Source organism: Rhinoderma darwinii, chromosome 5 (genome assembly GCF_050947455.1).
Source record: "Rhinoderma darwinii isolate aRhiDar2 chromosome 5, aRhiDar2.hap1, whole genome shotgun sequence".
NCBI lineage: Eukaryota > Metazoa > Chordata > Amphibia > Anura > Rhinodermatidae > Rhinoderma > Rhinoderma darwinii.
The window spans coordinates 74,619,069-74,640,834 of NC_134691.1; the positions used below are offsets into that span (position 1 = coordinate 74,619,069).

At 42.2% G+C, this 21,766-nt stretch overlaps 1 protein-coding gene across 3 annotated transcripts in view; it reads right to left on the minus strand.

Moving 5' to 3' along the window:
* ORC5 (origin recognition complex subunit 5) overlaps positions 1–21,766 on the minus strand; it is a 69,528-nt gene that overhangs the window by 19,326 nt on the left and 28,436 nt on the right. For all 3 annotated transcript variants that reach the window (XM_075828290.1, XM_075828289.1, XM_075828287.1), the window contains one exon: positions 20,012–20,142. In XM_075828290.1, the coding sequence (XP_075684405.1) occupies positions 20,012–20,142 (131 nt within the window). The remainder of the gene's footprint in view (positions 1–20,011; positions 20,143–21,766) is intronic.

Sequence of the window (21,766 nt, forward strand, 5' to 3'; positions counted from 1 at the left end):
AAAATATGTACTTGGCAACGAAGACTGATGTATTGGAGCATTATTAGTCATTTGACACATCTCCTGTTTGCATCAGTCCTACAGTCACATTCAGGGAATCACAGCATGGAGGACATGCAGGTGGCATGGAAAGCTGCTGTATTGGAGTACTACAAGTTAGTCATTCAGTTTACAGATTTCCAGCAGTCTCACAGCCCCATTAACCCTGCATTCAGGGAGTCACAACATGGAGGATATACATGTGGCTTGAAAGGCTGCTGTATTGGAGAACTACAAAAGGACCGTTCTGATATTTCTAAGCTTAACTCCTCTTTTACTAGTTTCATTTGGGCAGGAAAGAGGCCACGCATTGCGCTTCAAAATTGATGCTACGGAAACCACAAAAGAGATTTAAGGATAGAGGATATCCGGATAAAACACTTAGAAGAGCTTTTGAGCGTTGTCCAGACTCTATACGCTCTTGATCTCACCCTCCAATTTGCCTCCACCTCCTTACCTGCTTAGCTGGGAGAAGGACTTGGGCGAAACATTCACCCCTGAACAACAGGAAGGCCTGTTCACCATGACACATAAGTCCTCCATGGCCAGTAGATTTCAGGAGGCAGGGTTCAAGATCCTGTCCCGTTGGTATAGGGTGCCTTCCAGATTGCATGCAATGATCCCGGCGGCCTCGCCATTATGCTGGAGATGTGGGGACCATGTGGGTACAATCATGCATATTTTCTGGGACTGCCCACTCCTGACTAGGTTCTGGTCCGAGGTGTGGCACATTTCCTCAAAATTTACGGAATTTCCCCTCCAGCGATCCCCGGGCCTCTTCCTGCTTCATTTGTGTGAGGTCCCCCTGTCTACGTATAGACGCTCGGTAGTTCACCATTTGGTGAACGCGGCTAGGGCGTGTGTTCCTGCACTGTGGAGACAGTCCTGTCCTCCGACTGTGGGCATGTGGTTCGGCAAGATTCAGGAGATCATGAGAATGGCATCAATGAAGGGGACCCATGCCTCCTTCCTAAAAACATGGCGTGAATGGATCCGATTCCAAACAACCGAGGAATATAAGACCATCATGGCCTCATGAATTCGCACCTAGATCCGGTGTGTCAAGTCTGACCCCCCCCCCCTTTTTTCCTCACTGTTTTTCTTCTCCCTCTTACTGTCTCTGCTTTTCTCTCCTCCTTTTAACCCCTTCCCGCTCCTTGACGTACTATTACGGCATGGCAGCTGTATCGTTCGCGCTCCATGCCGTAATAGTACGTCTCGGGAGTAACGGCCGTTTCGGCCGTCCTCCCGACACATACAGGAGATGTGACAGCTGCTGTCTTGTTCAGCAGCTGTCACAGCTCCTACAGCGGGGACCGATCGCTGTGTCCCCGCTGATTAACCCCTTAAAAGCCGCGTTCTATAGAGATCGCGGCTTTTTAGGGGTTAAGCTGCCATCGCCGGCCTGCTACACGATAGCGGCCGGCGATGGTGACTATGGCAACCGGACACCAAACAATGGCGTCCGGCTATGCCATAGACGGAAGCCTAGTGGGTCCTGACAACGTCAGGACCCACTATGCTTGCTGTCAGTGAGTAGCTGACAGTTCTAATACACTGCACTACGCATGTAGTGCAGTGTATTAGAATAGCGATCAGGGCCTCCTGCCCTCATGTCCCCTAGTGGGACAAAGTAATAAAGTAAAAAAAAAGTTAAAAAAAGATGTGTAAAAATAAGAAAATAAAAGATTTAAAAGTATTAAAAGTAAAAATCCCCCTTTTTCTCTTATCAGTCCTTTATTATTAATAAAAATATATAAACAAACAAATAAACTATACATAATTGGTATCGCCGCGTCCGTAACGGCCTGAACTACAAAATTATTTCATTATTTATCCCTTACGGTGAACGCCGTAAAATAAAATAATAATAAACCGTACCAGAATCACAATTCTTTGGTCACTTCACCTCCCAAAAAATGGAATAAAAAGAGATCAAAAAGTCGCATGTACCTAAAAATGGTACTGATGGAAAATACAGTTCGTTACGCAAAAAATAAGTCCTTGCACGGCGTTATTGATTGAAAAATAAAACAGTTCTGGCTCTTAGAATAAGGCAACACAAAAAGTGAATGATTGTTTACAAAACGTATTTTATTGTGCAAACGCCATAAGACATAAAAAAAAAACTAAAAACATCTGGTATCGCCGTAATCGTATCGCCCCGCAGAATAAAGTGAATATGTCATTTATAGCGCACGGTGAACGCTGTAGAAAAAAAAGAATAAAAAAACAATAGTAGAATGGCTGTTTTTTAGTCACCACGCCACCTAAAAATAGAATAAAAACTGATCAAAAAGTCGCATGCACCCCAAGAAAACTACAATGGATTCCTCAAGGGGTCTAGTTTCCAAATTGGGGTCACTTTTGGGGGGTTCCCAATGTTTTGGCACCACCAGACCTCTTCAAACCGGACATGGTGCCTAATAAAAAAAGAGGCCTCAAAATCCACTAAGTACTCCTTTGCTTCGGAGGCCGGTGCTTCAGTCCATTACCGCCCGAGGGCCACATGTGGGATATTTCTCAAAACGGCAGAATCTGGGCAATACATATTAAGTTGCGTTTCTCTGATAAATCCTTTTGTGTTATAAAAAAAATGGTATAAAGAGGATTTTCTGACAAAAAAAAAAAATGTAAACTTCTACTTCTACCTCTACTTTGCTCTAAATTTCTGTGAAACACCTAAAGGGTTCATAAACTTTCTAAATGCTGTTATGAATACTTTGAGGGGTCTAGTTTCTAAAATGGGGTGTTTGATAGGGGTTTCTAATATATGGGCCCCTCAAAGCAACTTCAGAACTGAACTGGAACCTAAAAAAAAAAAAAAAATGAGGCAATACTTCGCTTCTTACATTATACTGATAATGAGCCGTGCCCACCCTGAGATGACCCCAGTTTTGACCGTTTGTATAAACGGAGACCCCTATTAGACCGTTCCAGTGCCCGGTTTTCCCAAGCATACACCCCCGAGAAGTGTATTTCTATTGATGAGTCCCTGGTACATTTTAAAGGGAGGGTTCAATTCCGCGAGTACCTGACGGGTAAGAGGGCAAGGTATGGCGTGAAGATGTATAAGCTGCGAGAGTGCATCCGGGTATACCTACAGGTTTAGGATATATGAAGGAAAGGCCACCCCCAAAACAAACTGCATCCTGGACTACAATAGGTACATGGGAGGGATGGACTTGTCAGATCAAATCCTGAAGCCCTACAACTCCATGCGGTGTGGTATAAGAAGCTGGCCGGGCACATCATACAGATGGCTTTGTACAATGCGTACGTGCTGCATCGATGTGAAGGCCAGACGGGAACTTTCCTGGAATTTCAAGAGGTGATTATCAAGAACCTAATCTTTAGGGACCAAGAAGGGGGGGCACCCAGTACTTCTGGAGCCCACACGCATCGTACCAGGGCAACACTTTCCAGGAGAAGTTCCCCAAACTGGCAAGAAGGGAAATAGTCAATAGAGGTGCAAAGTCTGCTATAAGAGGGCGATAAGGGATGACACAATATATCAATGTGACACGTGTCCCGAATAACCAGAGCTCTGTATGAAAGAGTGTTTTAAAATTTATCATACATCCCTTGGTTTATAATTTACCCCAATTTTACTTACCCTGATGCACTCCGCACAGCTTATCCCCCCTCGTCTTTCCCCTCTGAGCCCTGCTGTGTGCCCAGGCAGCTGATAACAGCCACATGTAGGGTATTGCCATACCCGGGAGAACCCACATTACAGTTTATGGGGTGTAGGTCTCCGGTCAAAATGCTCACTACACCTCTAGATGAATGCCTTAAGGGTGTAGTTATTAAAACGGGGTCACTTCTTGCGAGTTTCAACTGTACTGGTACCTCAGGTGCTTCTGCATACATGACTTCGCACTAGAAAATCCCCAGTAGGCCAAATGGTGGTCCTTTCCTTCTGAGCCCTCCCATGGGCCCAAACGGCAGTTTATCACCACAAATGGGGTATTGCCGCACTCAGGACAAATTGGGCAACAAAATGGAGTATTTTATTTCTTGTGAAAATAAGAATTTTTGAGCTAAAATGACATATTATTGGAAAAAATATATTTTTTTTTAATTCCCAGCCCAATTCAAATAAGTTCTGTGAAGAAACTATGTGGTCTAAATGGTCACATTACCCATAAATGATTTCCTTGAGGGGTGTAGTTTCCAAAATGGGGTCACTTCTGGTGGGTTTCCATTGCTTTGATACCTCTGGGGCTCTGCAAATGCGACATGGCACCCGAAAACCAAACCAGCAAAATATGTACTCCAAAGAACACACAGCGCTCCTTCCCTTCTGAGGCCTCCCATGGGCCCAAACGGCAGTTTATTGCCACAAATGGGGTATTGCTGCACTCAGGAGAAATTGGGCAACAAAATTGAGCATTTTGTTCCCTGTGAAAATAAGAAATTTTGATGAAATTTTTTCCAATAAGATGTAATTTTTTAATGTCACAGCCCAATTGAAATAGGTGCTGTGAAAAAACTGTGTGCTCAAAATGCTAACAACAACCATAAATGAATTCCTTGAGGGGTGTAGTTTCCAAAATGGGGTCACTTTTGGTGGGTTTCCATTGCTTTGATACCCCTGAGGCTCTGCAAATGCGACATGGCACCCGAAAACCAATCCAGCAAAATCTGGACTCCAACAAACATATAGCGCTCCTTTCCTTCTGAGCCCTCCCATGGGCCCAAACGGCAGTTTATCACCACAAATGGGGTATTGCCACACTAAGGACAAATTGGGCAACCAAATGGGGTATTTTGTTCCCTGTGAAAATAAGAAATTTTGATCACAAATGACATTTTATTGGAAAAAATGAAATTTTTTTCATTTCACAGCCCAATTCAAATATGAGCTGTGAAAAAACTGTGCGGTCAAAATGGTAACAACAACCATAAATGAATTCCTCGAGGGGTGTAGTTTCCAAAATGGGGTCACTATTGGGGGATTCCTACTGTTTTGGCACCTCAACACCTCTCCAAACCCGGCATGCTGCCTAAAATATATTGTAATAAAAAAGTGGACTCAAAATGCACTAGGTGCTTCTTTGCTTCTAGGGCTTGTGTTTTAGTCCACGAGCGCACTAGAGCCACATGTGGGACATTTCTAAAAACTGCAGAATCTGGACAATACATATTTAGTAGTGTTTCTCTGGTAAAACCTTCTGTGTTACAGAAAAAAAAATGAATAATATTGAAATTCAGCAAGAAAAATGAAATTTGCAAATTTCACCTCCACTTTGCTTTAATTCCTGTGAAATGCCTGAAGGGTTAAAAAACTTTCTAAATGCTGTTTTGAATACTTTGAGGGGTCTAGTTTTTAAAATGGGGTGTTTTATCAGGGTTTCTAATACATAGGCCCCACAAAGCCACTTCAGAACTCAAGAGGTACGTTAAAAAAAAGGCATTTGAAATTTTCTTAAAAATATGAGAAATTGCTGTTTATGTTCTAAGCCTTGTAACGTCCAAGAAAAATAAAAGAATGTTCAAAAAACGATGCCAATCCAAAGTAGACATATGGGAAATGTGAAGTAGTAACTATTTGGCTGGTATAACCATCTGTTTTACAAGCAGATGCATTTAAATTCAGAAAAATGCAATTTTTTCAAAATTTTCTCTAAATTTTGCAATTTTTCACCAATAAACACTGAATATATCGACCAAATTTTACCACGAACATGAAGCCCAATGTGTCACGAGAAAACAATCTCAGAATCGCTTGGGTAGGTTTCAGCATTCCGACGTTATTACCACATAAAGTGAAATATGTCAGATTTGAAAATGGGCTCTGAGCCTTAAGGCCAAAACTAGGCTGCGTCCTTAAGGGGTTAATGTTCTCATGCTCGCTTCTGGAACACCATGCACGGCTGCGGGTTCAGGGTGCATATCGGAGATTCCTTAAACATTTGTTTCCAGCGACATGGTACTCACAGGTGACCCCATGCACTTATGTGATGCTGATAACTGACCTGTGACCTGTTTAATGTTTTGCACTGCCATTTTCGAACTACGTTTTGTGATACAAAATAACAAAATGAAAATAAAAGAATTTTAAAAAAAAGAAGAAGAGAAGAAGAGCTTTTGAGGATAATATTGTTAGAAATAGAAGGGATCAATAAATCCCCGCACAAAAAAAGAATTACAAGAAAACTCATTTAGGATTATTGGTACCTTTGATGAGGCACATAATGAAGTATGTGATTATTTCAAAATACTGGAACATCCTCTGTGAGGTTCCTGATCTATAACAAGTGTTTAAGTCGACCCCACAAATTACTTATCGTAGAGAGTGATCCCTAAGGTACTGCTTGGTAAGAAGTAAATTTACATCCGATAGACAAACCACACAAACATGGTTTCCTACTCGCACGATAGATGTGGAGGTTGCATAGCATGTAAACACATCCATGTAGGAAAGTCATTTGTCCTGCAGTATGTCCTATGTAGGAAAAACCACACGGGAACCGAGGCGGAGAATAGGTGATCATTAAGCACAAGACACACACACACCAGTGGAACGTCACGTTAATTTGCACCACAAAGGGGTCCCGAGTAATATATCCTTTATGGGGACTGAGAAAATACATGAGCGCGCGAGGAAAGGTGACACCAATAAACGTATTCTACAGAGGGAACGCATGTGGCTTCATAGTTGAAGACACTCTCCTATGGGCTTTAATGAACAAATCCCCTTATTTTATATCTCTTTGCTCCTGGTTTCCATCCACAACTACTCAGAACACACATTGTTATTTGAAGGTGCACCGATCTGTTCTTTTTCTAATATAATATATTGAGTGTAGATTTATTCCTTTTAATACAATATTTACAAATACCTTTTTGGATTATAGAACACAAGGTATGGGGAGGTTGGATGTGTCATGTGAGGCCATCCACATCATGTATCCACCCCTATGAGATGATCCCATGATGACGTCTAAGCCGGTGATATGGAATGACATCTACATGTCTTCCTAGAACACAAGGCGTTGAGGGTGAATCAATTTTTTCAAATCTAGAATAGGAGGTGTTGAACTCGCTGATCATCCATATAAATATCAAAACTATGAGGTTACAATATCCTGCTTAGGTATTAGTTTGGCTGGGGAAGCGCAGCCAGGTCCCCATGTTTAATAGACGCTGCATATAGGGATGAGAAGCCTGGAACTATGCAACCTACGAGCGGTTAATGAGGCTCAATGTCATCATGGACGAGCCCTTCCGCCGATTGGCTGACACACCCCTGATCCGTCCCCCATGTGGGAGGTCCTCAGTAGTCTTAAAGGGAACCGGTCAGCAGCATTTCACCTATTGAACTTTACTTATCCCTCACTGGCCGCTGCTATCAAAAGTTTATTGCCGTTATTCCCCTCTCCTATACTCTTTCTCCGACTGTAAATAACGGTCTGCAAACATTTTGCGCCTTTTATCGTAATAATCCGGTGTCCCGTTGTACGCACACACCAGAAGAGAACATGAATGCACAAGCGCGGGATTTTGTGTGCTGGGGGAAGGCGAGGATTTGTCAATCAAAAGTAAGGAGGCGGGGCGAACTCTGAAAGACTTGACGAATGAAGATATAACTCTTATGCTTATTAGCATACGGTGTGGGAACACTAAAAACTGAATAGTAAAGCTACAGAGCCGACTAAGAAGACAATTATAGGTTATATAGAAATGATTTTTCACCCACTACCACCAGGTATTGCAGGTTTAATAGGTGAAATGCTGGTGACAGGTTCCCTTTAAGCTCGGCATTCCCGAGCGCACGCAGCCATTGAACTGCACCTGTATACATGACTATGCATAGCCGGACTCTTCCTGAAGATCCCTGAATGCAGGGTGAAACATGTTGGAGAGGCTAAAGATAACTTGACTATAGTGACAGGATAAACTTAGAAGCAGATAGCTTACAAAGTATGCTCTTTTCAGAGCGCTTCAAAGATAGTTCAGACTAGACTGTTTGAAAGGGATAGAAGGAATTTGTATATCTTTCATGCTGTGACGCCCTGAACGCAGTGTTAATGAGGCTGTGAGACTGCTGGAAATAAGAGATACACTGAATGACTAACTTGTAGTACTCCAATACAGCAGCTTTCCATGCCACCTGTATGTTCTCCATGCTGTGATTCCCTGAATGCAGGGTTAATGTGGCTGTAGGACTGATGCAAACAGGAGCTGTGTCAAATAACTAATAATGCTCCAATACATCAGTCTTCGTTGCCAAGTACATATTTTTCATGCTGTGAATCCATGAAAAGAGGGTGACTGTGGCTGTTGGACTGAGGAATAGAAGTTATGCTAAATGACTGTTTGTACTCTAATACAACAGCCTCCCATGCCACATAAATATCTTCCATGCTGTGATTCCCTGAATTCAGGGTTAACGTGGGTGTGGGACTGATGAATATAGGAGCTGAACCAAATGACTAACTGGTAATGCTCTAACACAACAGTCTCCCGTAACTAGCATCGGTATTGTAATAAACTACCAAAATAAATATCTGATATAGACTATTAGTGTAAAATGATCAAGCACTGAACGACTTGAATGGTGCTCAATAACCACTCTTTAAGCTCTCTACGTCTAAACCTACCCACCACTGGGGTAATCGTGAATACGAGCATATCCCATGGACTAGGGACCTCATTCATTTATATTTATATGAACTTTACCCCTTACCGCACCAGGACGCACCTGTACGTCCTGTATTGCAGTGCTTTAAGGCAACTCAAAGGACATGGTGACAGAACTGTGCCATCAACTGTTTAGGACAGTTGATCGCCACAGTAAGACGGCAGGGGACCAATCACAGTGGTGCCTGTCCGGTGATCGCTGCGATTGGTCAGTCACTGACCAATCACAGCTCCTTGTGAATGTGTATGTGATGGCGCTGGCTCAGCAGCTGTCTGACACCCCGCAGTAATGGCCAGGACCGGCCGATTAACTCCTTAGCGATCACTGCATCCAAGTGGCTTCTAGCCTGTCGGCAACCATGATGGTTGCCACGGGCGCGCGTGTCAGCTGTCACAGCTGACATCCTGATCTAACGGCCAGGACCGGAGCTAGGCTCCGATACGGCCGATTAACCCCTTAGACGCAGCGATCACCGCATCTAGGTGGTTAGATCGCACCATATGGTTGGCAACCATCGGCACCCGCAGGGGTTACGATGGTTGCTATGGCAACCATAGCCCGACAATGGCTTCCTAGTATGGAAGCCTGTTAGGCCCCGGTGGGAGGCGAAGCCTAACAGGCTTGCGGTCAGTGAATAGCTGACAGCTCTAATAGACTGCAATATGTAGGTAGTGCAGTGTATTAGAGTAGAGATCAGGGCTTCATGCCTTCATATCCTAGTGGGACAAAAAGAAAAAAAAAAGTTGACAAAAATGTTGTAAAAAAAAACCCCGTTTCACGTTAAAAAAAAAAACAATAACCGCCTTTTTTCCCATAATAAGTATTTTATTATAAGAGGAAACGGAAAACATAAAAAAAAAAAAAAAAGTACACATATGTGGTATCACCTCGTCTAGAACGACCCGAACTATAGAAATATCATGCTATTTTACCCGCACGGTGACAAACATGGTGAACTCCGTAAAAAACAGTCAGAATTGCTCACCTTGCTTGCCAAAAAATGAAATAAAAAATGATCCAAAAAAAACAAAAAACGCATTTCCCCCAAAATGGTACCAGTGAAATCTACAGATGGTCCCGCAACAAATAAGCCCTCACACAGCTCCGTTGAAGAAAAAAATAAAGAAGTTCTGGCTCTCAGAATATGGCGATGCAAAACGTGCAGAGCATTCCAAAAGTGGGTAAGATTGGGCACCATTTATCAGTGCGACACCGGCCACATATCTATGAATTATTTATTTACCGATTATACCCTTTTATCATACCCGGATGTACCCTGCACAGATTACATATGCCCCCACATCATAAACTAAAATACCAGCAAAACCCCAAACAGAACTACCACTAAGCAAAATCTGCGCTCCAAAAGCCAAATGGCGCTCTCTCCCTTCTGAGCCCTACAGCGTGCCCAAACAGCAGTTTACGTCCACAGATATGGCATCGCTATACCTGGGAGAATCCGCTTAACAGTTTGAGGTTGTTTAAAAAAAAAAATAAACCTGTGTGGTCAAAATGCTGACCACGAACTTCCGGTTCCGGCGCTGACATGTGAGGAGGGTGCAGAGAACGCTCCGTGCTAGATTGACCAAAATAAATCGACTAACACAGCATCCACGACCGAAATCCGGTATTAAATCTTACCTCAGCCCCAGCATCAGTCTGAGGGGAAGAGCGGAGCAGCCAGGTGATAAATAAGTCCGGTATTCGGAGGAAACAGACGGAAGCGCAGCATCAGCCCGGCGCTCCCGCGTGATCACTCCCGACATCGCCAGACGGAACAAGACAGAGTCGGAGGCATCTCCCTCGCCATATGTAGAGGTACGGCATCAGGGAGCGAACACAGGGGAAAATTCACGCCACGCAAGCCAGTACATAACGGCTCTGAGGAAAGAGGAGGAGACGAGGCATCCACTGGAAAAAGTCGGGCGCCATTTTGCAGCATGGCCGGGGGCATGACGCAGCGGTATTAGAGAATAAGGCAGACGGCTGAATAATCGATCAGTGTCGGGGGAGTCAGAAGGAATACCGGTGATAGCCCCAGTGAAAACACTCTCAACACGGTCAGACAGAGGCAAGTGAAAAGCAGATTATAACAGGAGCTAAAAGAAGGGAAAGCAGTGACCAGCAAAAGAAAATAATCATACTGTGTATAGACAGTTACACATAAGCGCTGCTGAAAGGTGCATAGAGATCGACTGTGGGGAGACAGAAGCCATTTTAGGATACAATCCCGCCTCCCAAGAAGCCTCTTTTGGTTATTGTGACCAGGTCAAGAGCTAAAGGGCGCGCAAGTACCTCGGGGAACAAGATGCCGCCAGTAACCCGCAAAGATAAACAGCCCACAGGACATTCATCCTCAGAACACGAGGATCAATTATCGGATGATGATGGGATGGGAACAGCTTCTGGCGCGGCAATGACACCAGTGATCGATTACAAAAAATTGGCCAGGGAAGTGGCTAAGCGTATAACGCCGGATATACAGGACACGCTAGCAAATACGATAGCGGCCTCATTGCAGCAATTTCAAAGCGAGCTCACTCAGCATGGGGCACGGTTGGATGAAGTGGAACAACGTATCTCAATGCTTGAAGACGAAGCCGCAGACACGCACGGGACACTTCAGGAGCTGATGGAAGAGAAGCAGAGGATGGCCCTCAAAATAGACGACTTGGAGAACAGGTCACGGAGAAACAATTTACGCATAGTAGGTCTTCCAGAAAACATACCGGTTGCACAGCTGAAACGAATATGCGAGTATGACTTGCCAAAAATGCTGAACATGAACGGGCCGTGCAAGGTTGAAAGAGCACATCGAGTGGGGCCAGAAAGACAACAGCAGCAGTCACAAGCAGGAGCTGGAAAGAGAGCCAGACAAGTCATAGTAAGATATCTGGACTATTCTGACAAAGAAGCCCTACTAAGAGCCTATAAAATGCGGCAGGGACCGGCGAAGCTAAATGGAGTACCAATCATGATATTTGGGGATTATTCAGCTGAGGTGTCCAAAAAGCGCAAACAATTCAGCAAGATATGTACCGCTTTTTATAACAAGGGATTGAAATTCCAACTCCAATATCCGGCGATATTGAAAGTTACAACGCCAAGCGGAACCTTGCAGATCTACACCGATCATCGAGAAGCTGAAGAAGTTTTCAAGGACTTGTTGCAGGAGGATCTATCACGGAAGGGGACAAGGTCAACGTCAGAGAAGGAGATGCCAGCACAAGTCCAAACCCCGTCAATGAAAAGTCAACCACCAAGGGAAAAAAGAATGACGCAGACTCCACGAGTAGTGAAATAAAACACCAGGACTATAATTTGATGAGACTTTGGAGACTGGCCTGTTTAAGTGAAACGGGTAGAAGATGGGTGAGCATGACAGATGGCTCATCTGAATATTCACAAATATGAAGGGCGTCGGGGGTGGGATTGACTCCTGGGGGATGTGATATGTAATGTTGTTATGTGGTCGGAGGATAGAATCTATTTGGTTAGGAAAGCGGGAGAAAGCACTGTGTTAGAAAAAAGTGAAGTTTTGAAAATAATGGGTGCGGGAAGGCAAGGGACCCTTGGGGATAGAAGGGAAAGTTATGGGATTGTTAGAAGTTTTGGTTTTACATCAAAGGACAGAAGATTAATAATATACAAAGCAACCACAAGGGAGCTAATTAGTAGTAAAATTATCAACACAATTTGCAGGTTTTGGTTGATAATAGGAGGGGGATTAAGAGATATGCATGGTCAACATAGCTCAATGTTGTTAGTTGTTTTATGAGAATAATAACATGGAACGTTAAAGGATTGCTGTCCCCCCATAAGAGAGCCATGGTATTGAGACATTTGCATTCACTAAAAGTTGATATAGCTCTGCTTCAAGAGACGCATCTGGAAGATAAGGACTTTTTCCGTATGAGAAAGTGGTGGGTAGGAGAAGTCTATGGGTCAGCGGCAGTTAAAAAAAAAAATGGAGTGATGATCCTAATACATAAAAGTTTATCATCCACAACACGCTCACAGTATGCAGACAAGGAGGGACGCATAATACAGCTCTTACTGGACACACCGGCGGGGGAAATAAGCATATATGACATATACGCCCCCAATACAAGCAACCGTGCGTTCTTCCAAGAACTGCAGGATAAAATTCTGGCGGACACAAATGTACTGAAAATAGTGGGGGGGGATTTTAACTCGGTAATGGATCCGGCTGAAGACAGGCAACGAAATCCCCTCGCACAATCTCTTGCAACAGACGACATCCTGCCGAACTTTACACAAGCCACAATGCTGGGGGATAGCTGGAGGCATATGAATCCAGATGGTAGAGAGTACACTTACTTTTCGTCACAACATAAATCATGGTCAAGATTGGACTATATTTTTTTGAGCCCACACTTGATACAGAGATTGGAGCAGGTGGACATAAAAAATATGGTCATCTCAGATCATGCTCCAATGAGCATAATGCTGACTGACACATACCCTAAAGGGGGGGATTTCATTTGGAGATTTCCGACAGTGCTAGCAAATGAGGAAGGATTCCAAGAGCTATTGAGAGGTTGGTGGTTAGAATATGACGGGGACAACGCGACACACAGAACAGAATATGCATTATACTGGGAAACAGCGAAGGCGGTACTGAGAGGGAGGATCATGGCTTATGCTGCATTCAAAAAGAAGCAAACGTTTCAGAAATATAAGGAATACAGTGATGGTCTAAGGGGGGCATATTCCAGCTTTCAGAAAGACCCGAAGCCAGACAAACAGAGACAGTGGGTAGAAGCCAAGAGATTGTTCGAGGAGTGGCTAGACAAAAAGGAGAAATATGGCAGATCAATTTACGAGGCGGAGCTTTTTAGGTTTGGAAATAAGGCAGGGAGGCTGCTAGCAGGATTATCAAGAGGCTTTCGGCCGCGCTCACATATCACAAAGTTAAAAGATCATACTGAGCAGATGCACACGGATCCTAGGAAAATAAACGACATTTTGAAATCCTATTATCAGACATTATATAAAGAAGGACAGACGACAAACACTACACAAGGAGACCAGTTGCTTGATGGGTTAGATATGCCAACTTTGAGCACAGATCAATTAGACAATCTTAATACGCCAATTACTATGGAAGAGCTACAAATGGCAATTAAGGGATTACCAAGAGGTAAAGCTCCGGGACCAGATGGATACCCGGCAGAGTTCTACAAAATAATGATAGAACAAATAACACCAACATTATTATCCTATTTTAACTCGTTGATGCAGGGAACCCACATACCAGCAGTGGCAAATATGGCGTACATAAAGGTATTACCCAAAACAGGAAAAGATCTTTCGCAACCGGGTTCGTACAGACCCATATCACTAATAAACCAGGACCTTAAATTAATATCAAAGATAATGGCAAATAGATTGGCGGTCTTGATGCCTCAGTTGGTGGGAACATCACAAGTGGGCTTTATCAAGGGTAGAGCTGCAGTCACTAACATCAGAAAGGTCCTGGGAGTGATGGATGAGATTAAAACTAGGCCATTGTCATGTGACCAGTCAGCTCTGGTGGTCATAGATGCAGAAAAAGCCTTCGACAATGTTGAATGGCGATGGCTAAACATGGTCCTGGACAAGTTTAATGTAAAAGGGAACTTCAGACAGTATCTGAGAGCACTGTATACGGAACCTACTGCAGCAGTTTGCACGCCGGGATTCAGGTCATCGACATTCGCATTACAGAAGGGTACGCGACAGGGATGCCCCTTATCGCCGTTGCTATTTGATCTGGCGTTGGAACCCCTTATCAAGATCTTAGAAGGTGATGAGTTATATTCGGGGATACACATAGGGGATAAGGAAGTGAAGTCAGCAGTATTTGCAGATGATATTCTTCTGTTTATGTCAAAGCCCAATCTACACTTACAGAAGGTCTTTGACCTGATTAGGTATTATGGTTCTTTTGCGGGGCTTAGGATTAATCCGGCAAAGTGTGAGTTGCTGAGATTATCACAACATAATCATAGGGAAAACATAGAAATTCAAAAAACAGGTATCAAGGTAGCGACATCACACATAACATACCTAGGGATTAAGATAGGGCAAACGGCAGAAACTCTGTATAAACTCAATTACAAACCGCTTTTCCAGAAAATAACTAATGAACTTATCAGATGGGCAAATTTGCCCCTTTCGCTATTTGGTAGATGTCATCTGGTTAAGATGATATCTTTTGCAAGACTGTTGTATCCACTCCAGACATTGCCCATTTTATTGAAACATAAGGATGTGAAGGACTTTAATACTAAAATATCGAAGTTTATTTGGGCAAATAAGAGACCCAGAATCGCAATGGCGAAATTACAAGGCTATCACTGGCAAGGCGGGATAAATATACCACACTTAAGGGGATACAATATAGCCAGCTTATTTAGACATGTGGCGGACTGGCTGCAGCATTCTAGTCACTATTCAAATTACGAGTTGGATAAGGCACTGGCGGGACCTCATGATCTCGTCTCTTTACTACATACTAGACTAACAGCGCTTCCTAGACATGTAAAGGGATCAGTGCTACTGAGAGATACTATAATGTGCTGGAAGGAGGTGAGGAAAAAGATGGGGCTGTCATATCAGTTATCCAAATATCTACCACTATGGTCACACATAGAATTTCCAGCGGGGCAATCGAGCTCTCTATTCACAGCATGGAAACAAAGGGGAATTGAGACAGTAGGCAATGTACTTCATGCTACGGAGGCCAGATTATATACATTACCGGAATTAGTAGAGAAATTTGAAATTTCCCCGAACCATTTCCTTCAGTATTTACAAGTTAAATCGTTCTGCACAAAACTGGTAAGGAATTTGGAATCAGAAATTACAAATAATGCATTTGATGAGGTGATTGGAGATGAGACACATAGGACGTCACTGTCGATGCTTTACAAAACAATAAGAGAATTGTACATCCGAGTAGCTCCGAGAGACCAGTTTGCATACTGGAGACGCACCTTGAACATGCAAGACGTTAAAAGTCCTCTTTTGGAGGGCTGGAAGGTAGTGAGGAAATGTGTGGTGAATGAGGTGTGGAGAGAATCACACTTTAAATTAATGCATGCGGCAATTTATGCTTTCAATATTCCAGCAACGATAGCTAATACCAGCAGAATACATGCTTGTCCAAAATGTAGTCAATTAAATACTGATTTATACCATGGCATATGGTCATGCCCAGAGATACAAAAATTTTGGAGGAAAGTTTTAGATTATGTTCAGCTACTATGGAACAGAGAGATACCAACAGACCCTATGCTGTTGCTCTTTCATTATAAGGCGATAGCTAGTGCAGAAGTAACAGAGATTCAGATGCATATTCCCCCACTGATGCATATAATATTTCTTGTAGCCAAAAGATGCCTGCTAAAAGGATGGATTGAAAGCAATATCCCCTCAATACACCATGTAACTCAGCAAATGAGAGTCTGTATGTATTCAGATAAAGTAGAAACGACAAAACATAAGAAACAAAGAACCTCAGGTTTTTTCAAACGATGGAGGCCATTTATAGAACAGTTGCCTGCAAGAGAGATAGGGGAACTGATGGAGAACTTCAGATATACTTCTTGGTATCTTACAGAAGATATTAAAGGTACTCTGGGAAGCTTGAAAGTGCATTGATGGAAGGGAATGAATAGAGGAAAGGAGAGGATGAAAGACCAGGGGAAGATAGTGGACAAGGAAGGGGCTTAAGTGAGGGCCAAGACAGTAGGGCATTGAGTTCAAAGAGACAGGGATATAATAAAGGATAAGCTTACTAAGGTACAAGGTCTTTAATGTGCTCAAGAAAGGGAGACAGAATATAATAAAATGATGTTAACCCAAGGAACGACAAGACCTCAAATATTGCACTGTGTACGCTCCTGCGTGAGTTAAAGAAGACATCTGTCTGAATGTAAATATATTGTTGTGTTTGAAGTGTATTATGATTGTATGAAAACCAATAAAAATGTTTTTCAAAAAAAAAAAATGCTGACCACACCCATTAAAAAATGCCTTGAGAGGTGCAGTTTCCAAAATGGGGGTCTTGCCGATGTGGGCCAATGCTGCGAAAATCACCAAAATGCGCATTTGCTCTTTCACTCCTAAGCCCTGTCATATATCCAGGCAAATGTCATGTGCCAAAACAGCAGTATAGGGCCACACATGGGATATTGCCGTACTAGGGAGAAATTGGGTAACGAATTGTGTGATGTTTCTTTCTCCTATTACACCTTGTGAAAAAAAAAAATAATTGGGCGCAAAACTACGTATTTTTGGGGATTTTTTTTTCCCATTTTCACTACCTCATTCTAATACAATCTATGAAACACCTGTGAGTTCAAAATGCTCACTACACCCCTAGATGATTACCCTGAGGGGTATAGTTTCCAAAATCGAGTCACTTCTCAGGGGTTTCTACTGTACTGGTACCTCAGGGATACTGCAAATGCGACATGGCGCCCAAAAAACAATCAACCAAAATCAACATGCCAAGTAGCGCTCTTGCCATTCTGAGCCCTGCAGTGTGTCCAAACAGCAGTTTATGACCACATATGGGGTATTGCCGTACTCGGGAGAAATTGCTTTACAATTGTTGGGGCGCTTATTCTTCTTTATTCCTTGTGAAAATGAAAAAAATCCAACAACATTTTAGTGGAAAGAATGTAGATTTTCATTTTCACTGCCGAATTCCAATAAATTCAGCAAAAAAAACAAAACAGTGGGGTCAAAATGCACACTATACCGCTAGATAAATTCCATGAGGGGTGTAGTTTCTCAAATGGGGTCACTTTTGCAGTGTTTGCACTATTTTTGCCCCTCAGTGGCTTTGCAAATGTGACATGGCTCCGCAAACCATTCCAGCAAAACTTGAGCTCCAAAAGTCAAATGGCGCTCTGTCCTTTCTAAGCCCTACCATGTGTCCAAACAGCAGTTTATTACCACATATGGAGTATTGCTGTGCTCAGAAGAGTTTGCTTTACAAATGTTGGGGTGCTTTTTGTCCTTTATTGTAAAAATGAAAAAATATGCGCTAAATTGACATTTTATTAGAAAATGTCACGGCATAGTTCCCAAAAAACATGTGGGGTCAAAATGCTAACTATACCCCTAGAAATATTCCTTGAGGGGTATTAGTTTGCAAAATGGGTCACTTCTGGGGGTTTCCGCTGTTTTGGTCCCTCCAGGGAATTGCAAACACGACATGGCACTGAAAACTATTTCAGCAAAATCTGCTCTCCAAAATCCAAATGGTGCTCCTTCTCTTCTGAGCCCTGATGTGGGTCCTAACAGCAGTTTATTACCACATATGGGGCATTGCCGTAATTGGGAGAAGATGCTTTACAAATGTTGTGGTGCTTTTTCTCATTTATTCCTTGTAAAAAAATTTAAGTTGTTTCAGAAAAAAGTAGATTTTAATTTTTACAGACTAATTCCAATAAGTTTAGTAAAGAAACTGTGGGGGTCAAAATGCTAACTATACCCCTAGATAAATTTCTTGAGCGGTGTAGTTTCCAAAATAGGGTAACTTTTGGGGGATTTCCACTATTTTGGAACCACAAGACCTCTACAAACCGGACATGGTGCCTAAAAGATATTCTAAAAAAAAGGCGGCCCCAAAATACTCTAGGTGCTCCTTTGCTTCTTAGGCTGGTGCTTCAGTCCATTATCACACTAGGGCCACATGTGGGATATTTCTAAAAACTGCACAATCTGGGCAATATATATTGAGTTGCATTTCTCTGGTAAAACTTTGTGTTAAAGAAAAAAAAATTATTGCCAATGAATCTTGGCAAAAAAAAAAAAGAATTGTAAATTTCATTTACTTTGCTTTAATTCCTGTGAAACACCTAAAGGGTTAGGAGGTTAAGAAACTTTCTGAATGCTGTTTTGAATGCTTTGGGGGAGGGGGGGGGGGTTTATAGCTCTTTTTAAATGGGGTGATTTATGGGGACTTTCTAATACATAAGGCCGTCAAAGCCACTTCAGAACTGAACTGGTCTCTGAAAAAAAATAGCCTTTTGAAATTTTGTTGAAAATGTGAGAAATTGCTGCTAAAGTTCTAAGCCTTGTAACGTCCTAGAAAACTAAAAGGACTTTTAAAAAAAACGATGCAATCAAAGTAGACATAGGGGAAACGTTAACTAGTAACTATTTTGTGTGGTATTACTATCCGTCTGAAAATACATTTAAATTTAGAAAAATGCTAATTTTTGCACATTTTCTCAGAATTTTGGGGTTTCTCACAACACTGAATAGAGCGACCAAATTTTAGCAATAACATAAAGTACATTGTGTCACAAGAAAACAATCTCAGAATCGCTTGGATACATAAAAGCATTCCAGAGTTATTACCACATAGAGCGACATGTCAGATTTGAAAAAATTGGCTGCGTCCTTAAAGAGGCTCTGTCACCACATTATAAGTGCCCTGTCTCCTACATAAGGAGATCGGCGCTATAATGTAGGTGACAGTAATGCTTTTTATTTAAAAAAAAACGATCTATTTTTACCACTTTATTAGCGATTTTTGGTTTATGCTAATGAGTTGCTTAATGCCCAAGCCACTTTAAGTCACCATTTTTGTTGATTTTAAAAGCATACCCAATAAAAGTTACTTATTAATATTAGCAGATACTCTATTCCAGTGATTAATGCATACAACCTTTCTATACATCCGTAAGCCCCAGATATCTTATAAAGGCAAACAGGTTTTTCTGTCGGATTTGAAAGAAAAAAATAATAATGGCATGCTCCATCAGATGCCATACTCCTCTAGAAGCAAAAGGGAGCATTATCTGCCAATACGACACCCAAAGGAGCATGGTACAGCGGCAGAGTGTCTCTGAGGCTTCAATGTACAAAGCCAGAGAGTACTCCGTGTGCTGCCGTAGAGTATCATGGACACTCTTCTGCCATGTGCATGAGACCTAAAAGTTATACATGGATTCATCAGTTAACTGCAATTATACTTTAAGATTTTCCAATAAATATTTATATTGGAACAGGATAAAGAGAATTGGAGAGGTTAACAGCTTTGTGACGATGTCCGTATTAGGCCTCATGCACACTAAGAAGCCATAAGCACTCCGTGTGCATTGATATGACGCTGTATAACCAAGTACCTCTGTAATACGAGTTATGATAGGACATGGCTCAAATTTTTTCCTGTTGGATTAATACAGAATACAACAGAAATAAAAGCTGTATGCCTCTACATGAAGAAAATCATTCAACCTCCTGATAACGGAATATCTTAAATACATTTACATTACATTACATCAGAACTCTCACCAGGTGCCTAAGCTCTTTTATATCCCTGCAGACAGTGTAGAACACGCCCAGCAGAATATTGATGTATAATGCATAGAATTCAGGGGAGTATTCTTCAGGATGATCACTGGACAGAATCTTCTGTAGGTCAGCTTTATATAAAAAAAAAAAAAAAGGGAAAAACAAACGCATTTTTAACATATTTAAATTTATCTACATCTAAAAGAGATAAAAGTTCTGTTAGTAAAAATTACAGTAGAGCACCCCTGAATGCACAGCATGAACCTTGAAGCATGATCTAAAGCAGCAGGAGATTGACCCGTTTCCAGTCTTGTCAGCTAAGGGCAGGCAACATGGACTCCAGGCTTACCTAAACTGGACAACAGAATTTTGGAAAAACCTTTTTTGATCTGATGAATTTTGATTTGAGCTGCATCATGCCGATTATTGGGTCGCAGAAAACCACCTGACTCCACGTATCCACCCTGCCTTGTGACAATGGTTCAGACAGATCGTTATACCGCACAAAATTGTTGCCAATTAACATCCCCCATATGTCTGTCTACTTTAGGTCGGCATCGTTTTTTGAACATACTTTTATTTTTCTAGGACGTTACAAGGCTTTTAACTTTAGCAGCAAACTCTCATATTTTCAAGAAAATTTCAAAAGGCTATTTTTACAGGGGGCAGTTCAGTTGTGAAGTAGCTTTGAGGGCCTAATATATTAGAAACCCCCCAATAAGTCACCCCATTTTAAAAACTTCAAACCTCAAAGTATTCAAAACAGCATTTAGAAAGTTTCTTAACCAATTTTTTCAATGAAAATGTAGGTTTGGCTAATTTTTTCTTATTTCCACAAGGACTAAAAGGAGAAAAAGCACCACAAAATTTGTAAAGCAATTTCTCCCGAGTAAAACAATACCCCACATGTGGTAATAACCGGCTGTTTGGACACACAGCAGGGCTTAGAAGGGAAAGAGCGCTATTTGGCTTTTGGAGATCACATTTAGCAGGAATGGTTTGCGGCGGCCATGTCACATTTACAAATCACCTGAGGGGACAAAACAATGAAAACGCCCAAAAAGTGACTCCATTTAGGAAACTACACCCCTTAAGGAATTCATCTAGGGGTATAGTGAGCATTTTAACCCCACAGGTGTTTCATATAATTTATTAGTACTGGGCAGTGAAAATGAAGACAATCCCCTTTCTTCAATAAGACGTAGCTTTAGATCAAAGTTTTTCATTTTAGACAAATAAATGAAAAAAAGAAGAACCCCAACATTTGTAAAGCAATTTCTCCCGAGTACAGCAATACCCCATATGTGGCAATAAACGGCTTTTTGGGTACAAAGTAGGGCTCAGAAGGGAAGGAGTGCCATTTGGCTTTTGGAGTGCAGATTTTACTGGATTGGTTTCTGGGCGCTATGTCGCATTTGCAAAGCCCCTGTGGGACCAAAGTAGTGGAAACCCCCCAGAAGTGAGCCCATTTTGGAAACTACAACCCCCAAGGTATTCACCTAGGGGTGTAGTGGGCATGTTAACTCCGCAGGTGTTTTGCAGAAATTAGTGTGCACTCGATGTTGCAGAGCGAAAATTGGATTTTTTGCATAGATATGCCAATATGTGGTGCCCGGCTTATGCGACCATAACAAGACAGCTCTCTAATTATTATGCGGTGTTTCCCGGTTTTAGAATCACCCTACAAGTGGCTATAATCTTTTGCCTGGACATATGACAGGGCTCAGGAGTGAAAGAGTACCATGCGTAATTGAG